The sequence below is a fragment of the Onychomys torridus genome, chromosome 7 (genome assembly GCF_903995425.1).
Source record: "Onychomys torridus chromosome 7, mOncTor1.1, whole genome shotgun sequence".
NCBI lineage: Eukaryota > Metazoa > Chordata > Mammalia > Rodentia > Cricetidae > Onychomys > Onychomys torridus.
In genome coordinates, this window is record NC_050449.1 from 89,287,773 (window position 1) to 89,294,011 (window position 6,239).

The 6,239-nt window shown below is 51.6% G+C and overlaps 1 protein-coding gene across 1 annotated transcript in view; it reads right to left on the minus strand.

Moving 5' to 3' along the window:
* Nucleotides 1–1,757, minus strand: part of Rasa2 (RAS p21 protein activator 2) — a 114,188-nt gene extending 112,431 nt beyond the window's left edge. Inside the window, exon 1 of the mRNA XM_036193338.1 lies at nt 1,542–1,757. Within this exon, the coding sequence (XP_036049231.1) occupies nt 1,542–1,671 (130 nt within the window). The 5' untranslated portion in view covers nt 1,672–1,757. The remainder of the gene's footprint in view (nt 1–1,541) is intronic.
* Nucleotides 1,758–6,239: the final 4,482 nt, after the last annotated feature.

Sequence of the window (6,239 nt, forward strand, 5' to 3'; positions counted from 1 at the left end):
CAACACAACCTGCTCTTATAGATCAGTGAGGGTTCTACAGACAGTGTCTAGTATCAAATCACAGAAAAATATAAAGTAGTAAAAATCTGGAAAACCAGATCAATGCGGGGGTGGGGGGATTCTAGTTCATTTGGCTATCCCCAAGGACTACATATATGCAAATATTAAATGTAAGAAATATAAATTGAGAAAGTAACTTAAAATAATGGTTACTTAGACTCACAAAACATCCACTGCTCTGGTGTAATTTTCCAAGTTTTAACACCTAAAATGTCTTAATTAAGAGTCCCAGGACCACCTCAGGGAATAAAAAGTGGCAGTTAACATGTGTGTTCCTGGGGTTTTAATAAAAATTCCAAATCCTTGAAAGGGGAGTAACCTCAAAAAAAAAAAAAAAAAAGTGGGAGGATCCAAAACAAGTTATAGCATCAATACTTAAGAAGAAAAATGTATATTCTGAAGAAAAAGCAGTTGGAATTAGCCATTCTAACACAAAATATAAAGTATCTTTCACAGTCTCGGACTTAGGAGACATCAGGGAGCACGGGTCCAACCAACCTGAGGCTCCTGAATAAAAAACAAGTTTTTCAACAAGAAGTAACAGTAAGTTGTATTATTTGTCTTTCAATGAAGAGGGGTCGTCTAAATAAGCGGGGGGGGGGGTAGGAAGGGGCGTCACTGTAATATCACAGGGACATTTTAAGGACTAGGGATCGATCGCAATGGCAATCGCCTGTCTCTGAGTAAGACCCGATGCTCGTCAGCGCGGCTCTCTCAAAAGTTCACCCAGGCACGGGAAAGAGCGAAGTGGGTTAAGTGCGGACTGGATGGCTGTGTTGTGAGACCTGCTCACAGGAAGCCACTACATCCTGCCCAAAGTCCCTGTCAGTCACGCCGTCTCTCGATTCAAGTCCCCGCCGCAGCGAGGTGGGGCGGGCACAGGTGTCCGGCCCGTGCTCCTCCGGCGTCCCGCCCGCCTGCACGCCTCGCCGCGCCGCGCCCAGCCGCCCCGGGGCCGCCGGCTTCCGCAGCCCCCGGCCCCCCGGCTCAACCTCGCAGGAGCCCCGGGGAGCCCGCACCCCCCTCCCCAGCCCGCCGCCCGGCCCCGCCCGCCCTCCCTCCTCCAGCCGCGCCTCCCCGGTAATTACCACGGGGCTCCCACCTCGGGCCGCTCCCGTCCTCCGCCGCCGCCCGCAGGCCTGCGTCTGAGGGAGGCCGGAAACTCCGCGCGCCCCCGGCCGCGCCCCGGGCTCCCGCGTCCAGGCCGCGCTTCAGGCGGCGCCCCTCACGCCGGCTCGCTCGCTCGCCCGCCCGCTCACCCGCCCGCGCCCGCAGGTCCCCGCCCCGCTGGCTCCGAGGGGAGCCCCGACCCGCGCCGTCCCGTCGACGCGGCGCCTCCCCGAACACACCCCCGTCCAGGCTCACCAGTCCCCGGGCGGCCGCCACCCCCGCGCGCGCCCGTCCGCCTGCCCGCCGCCCACCGTCCGCCGCGCCGCCCCGGGGTCCCCTCAGCCCACCTCCCCGGCCCCGGCCCCGCTTACAGATCCTGCCGCGCAGGCTCTGCAGCACTCGGACCTCACGACTGTCCTCGTCTCCCGTCTCCGGGTCTGCCGTGCCGGGGACGGCCGGCGCCTCAGGAGAAGCCGCCGCAGCAGGCGCTGCCGCCGCCATGGTGCCGCCCGGCCCCTACCGCAGCCCTACCGCCTGCGTAGCCGGGCAAGGCGGAGCCCGGCGAGGCCTAGGCTGGATCGAGCCGCGCTCTGGCCCCGCCCCGGCCTCTGGCTGGCTCGCCCCGCCCCCTCGCGCCGTGCCCGCCGGTCCTGCGCCCTTGCAGGGACCGGGTTCCAGCTCTCCGCCTTGGGCAAGTCTGGGGGGTGGGGGCTGGGGGAGCCCAAGGGGAACCCTGGCTCTGCTGTGATCCCCAGAACCCTGGGAGTCGGGCGTCCCTCAGGAACGGACCTCCAGGCCCCCTAACGCTCAAGGAAAATAGAAGTCCTCAGTCAGTGCGCCTCCAGGTTCAAAGAAAAAGTTTGGCATGTTGACGATCGTTCAACATCTAAGAGATGTGTTAGAGACTCTTCCAGCCGCGTCCAGGATGCTCCCGAACGCGGAGACAAACCACTCACACAACCTTTGTTCTAAGTACACTGCTCCGCAAAAATCGGTTCAAGAAAAGGACCACACACTCCTCCTATCCAGCCCGAGACCCAGAGAAATTCTGAATTTATCGCCACTTGGGTGTTTCAGAATCAGAAAGGTGACCTGTTTCCCACTCCCGTAAACAGGCTTTTCAGAAGGTAGATTGGCCCTGGGAAGTTTGTAAATCTTCAACTAGTTGTTGCCACTGTCTTAAGGGAACTATTTACAGTGAGTAAACTGCGTGAATAATACCCTGGTATGTGATGAGGGGGATGATTTCCTGGTCCTGAGGTCGTTAACTGCGCTGCCCTAGAAGGAAGAAAATGACTTAATGGAGAAAGGCTGTTCTTTGCCAGTCAGTCAAGAGGTTTTTCTTTTTTAAGGGTCAGACATATAGACATGGCCTTAGGTCCAGAGATAGAGAGCCCCAGCCCTTGAGCACCTCAATCTGAAAGGGAACACACAAGAAGGCAGGGGGGCCGATAGAAGAGAGAAGTCAGATGAGGAAACTAAGGGAGACCCTTCCCGGGAAAGAACACTTCCTGGGAAGGGTGAACCGAAGACAAGCAGGAGCGGAAGTGTTTCCAAGAGCAGAAGCCGCTTGTGCAAAGGCCAGTTAGTCCGACAGTGACCTTAACTTGCTAAGTGTCTTAGGCTGCTGAGCAATGCTTCTAATTGGGCTTGGGATGCGTGAAACCTCTTTTCCTGTACGCTGCAGTCTTAGAGAAAGTGAGCTTACATACCTCCTCTTACGGGCATTTTGTTGTCCTCACAAGCAGTAAATCCAAACTTTATTCCCCTTCCTTTCCAAATCAGAGTTCAGGCTCACGTGCTGGAGACTGGCGTTTTTCTATTTTAAAACTTGTAATGCTTTATTAGTATGTATTAATTATGCATAATAATGGGTTTCATGAAAACATTTTCATACATGTGTATGATGTAGTTATCATATTCACCCTGCTATTACCCTTTTTTGTCACCCTCCACTTCCTCTGAATCCCTTCCTCTTCCCAGCTAGCCCTCTTGTACACTGATCCAACGGGAGGTCAGTGGACAACATTTGGGAGTTGGTTCTCCTGCCTCCCTGTGGATTCTAGGGATTAGCTCAGGTCATTTGGTTTCGTCTCAAGAGCCTTTACTCACTGAGCCACAGGCCTGCATGCCAATGAGTTTTTGAGAATTGTTTCCAGGATCATTAGGTGAGAGGTTAATTACAGGAGCATGGGGAACTCACCAGCGGCTACACTACTGGAGAAAATGTTTCTCCTCCAGCAACCATCAAAGGCTTAGAAATCCTGGTCAGTCCCTCCGGACTCCACACCCCAGTCTTGTGGAGCGGTGGCTCAATGGTTAAGAACACTTACAGCTCTTGCAGGGGAGTTCCTAGCACCAATATGGTGGATCTGTAACTCTAGTTCCAGGGGATCCTACTCCTTCTGACCTCCAGGAACTACCAGGTACTCGTGAGGGATACATACATATACGTGTGCAAACACTCACACACCTAAAAATAGAAATATCTCTTTAAAAAGAATGTAATGGAACATATCATGTCATGCCCAGAAAATTCCACAGCACTCTACTCTATCCTCTTTCTCTTCCTTTCTCTCTGCCATCTTTTCCTCAACATGACCTGAGCCTCAGAGGAGGTGAGAAAGACGTCCTATTTGAGGCCAAGCCCTCAGCAGTCTTCTATTCTCCAGTTAGGAGTCTCTGCATTTACCACTGCCCATTGCAGAGAGAGAGAGGGGAAAAAAAAAGCCTCTCTAGCCAAACAACTTAGTGCACACATCACATTCATTTAACAAAACAAAATCCGTAGCCTCCCTATTAAGGCCCATGACCTCCCCAGCCATGTGCTTTTAATCAGATTGATAGTACTAGATGTGACTTCCCTCTTGGTTTTGTTTGTTTGTTTGTTTTGTTTTGTTTTGTTTTTCTTGTTTGTTTGGAGCTGAGGACCGAACCCAGGGACTTGTGCTTGCTAGGCAAGCGCTCTACCACTGAGCTAAATCCCCAACCCCATGACTTCCCTCTTATGGAGCAGACCTCAGTTGCAGTCAGGAAGGGGTTGGTAACCCCCGAGCGGACATACCACTAGTGCTGCAGTAGGTACACTTTGCCTGGGAGGTCAGTAATGCAGCAAGTAGGTACCGCAGCTCTGAAAGACTTGATGACAGTTCTCCACCAAGTCTGCATCGCATCTTCTGGCACTACGAGGGCTCGCTAGCTGGAAGAAGCTTACAGCTGTCTCACTTTGATTTCTGTATGTCCTGTGGTCTCTTCTCTGAAAACTTCACACACACACACACACACACACACACACACACACACTGTATTCTGATCATATCACCCCCATTACCCTCCATTATCACTCTCCCACTCCTACCTTTTCCCCAAAAGTCCCAGTTCGTGTGTGTGTGTGTGTGTGTGTTTGTGTGTGTGTGTGATAGTTTAATTAGGACTGTGAGTCGGGATTTATTTACTGGAGTGAATTAACAGTGGCTGCACCACTAAAGGAAATGATTCCCTTCCCCCAGCAGCCATTCACTAACTGCCTATAGCTCCTCAGAGAGGGGAGGGTTCTCATGAGCCTGTCCCAATCCATGATCGCATGTCAGTAACCACAGCTGCTGTGAGTTCATGAGCACAAAGGCCGGGTCAAGTCCCGAAGACAGCATTTCCCAGCATGCTTCCCATCCTCAGGCTCTTACACTCTTCCTGCCCTATCTGCCTTAGAGTTCTCCGAACCTCAGAGGTAGTGGTGTGGGTGTCTCCTTTAGGGCCGAGCACTTCTCCGACCCAGCTCCTATGGATCGCCACATCAACCTCTGTCCGCCGAAAAATGAGGCTCCTGGCTGAGGCTGCGAGCAGCACTATCCTGCGTGTGTTTCTCTAGTGCAGAATGGAAATGCTGCACTGACTCCTTCCCTCTGCCATTGGTCCTAAACAGTCATTGAGAGCGTGTCTGTGAGGCATCTAGTAGGATTAGTTCAGTAAATGCCGCTTCATGCTCTTGACGGGAATTCTTGGAATAGGTCTACCCGTCTTGTTCCCGTTCAACACCATTTAGTCTTGATCTAAAGGAAAAACTGAAGTTTGGTACTTCTTGTGGAAAACAAAACAACAACAACCCAAACCCTGTCGATGGCTTCATTCATCTTACCAAGCAAGTGTACAGTGCAGGTCATGAAGAGTGTTCAAGATGACTAGTGAATGAGGTCCAAATTCCGAAGCCAAGTGTTCAGCGTTGAGACTGGACCCAGCCTACCTCAGTCCTCTTACTTCAGTCACTTTGAGCCACTTTCCCCAACGACCTGGGGTTGAGCACCTTCCTAAACCAGGAACAGGGACACATACCTTAATCCCAACACTTGGGAGGCAGTTGCAGGCCAATTTCTGGGAGCCTGGTCTACATATCAAGTTCCAGTCCAGCCAGGGCTACCCTGTCTCAAAACAAACAAACAAACAAACAAACACAGCCTGCTGGAGGGCTGCCTCATTGCCTCCTCATTCTCCTGTCAGTTTCTTCATGGACAGTAATTCTCAGGTGACATGGTACTAATTACCTTCTACCAGGTGTTATAAGAAACCCTCCTTGCAGCTGGGCAGTGGTGGCGCATGCCTTTAATCCCAGCACTCGGGAGGCAGAGGCAGGCGGATCTCTGTGAGTTCAAGGCTAGCCTGGTCTACAGATCGAGTTCCAGGAAAGGCTCAAAGCTACACAGAGAAACCCTGTCTCCAAAAACCAAAAACCAAAAACCAAACAACAACAACAAAAAGCCCTCCTTGCACAATGGGAGAATAATGGAGGGGTGGTTGCTTAGGTGTTTCACCTCTTAACATTCAATGTTCTAATGATTTCAGTATGTTCGCTGCATGAATGAGTGATGTATTAACTCACTTCCTCTGCTCTGCAGACTTGGTGCTTCCCTAATTTGAAGTTTCTCACTTGTAATTTGTGATCATAGCTGTCCAAATGGCAGGCGTCAGAATTGAAAACTTTTATAACATCCTCTAATTAGACGTCTGAAGCTAGCTTTTTCTTTGAAAAATATTGGTGCTTATACGAGTCTTCTAGTTTCCCTGCACTCTGATAC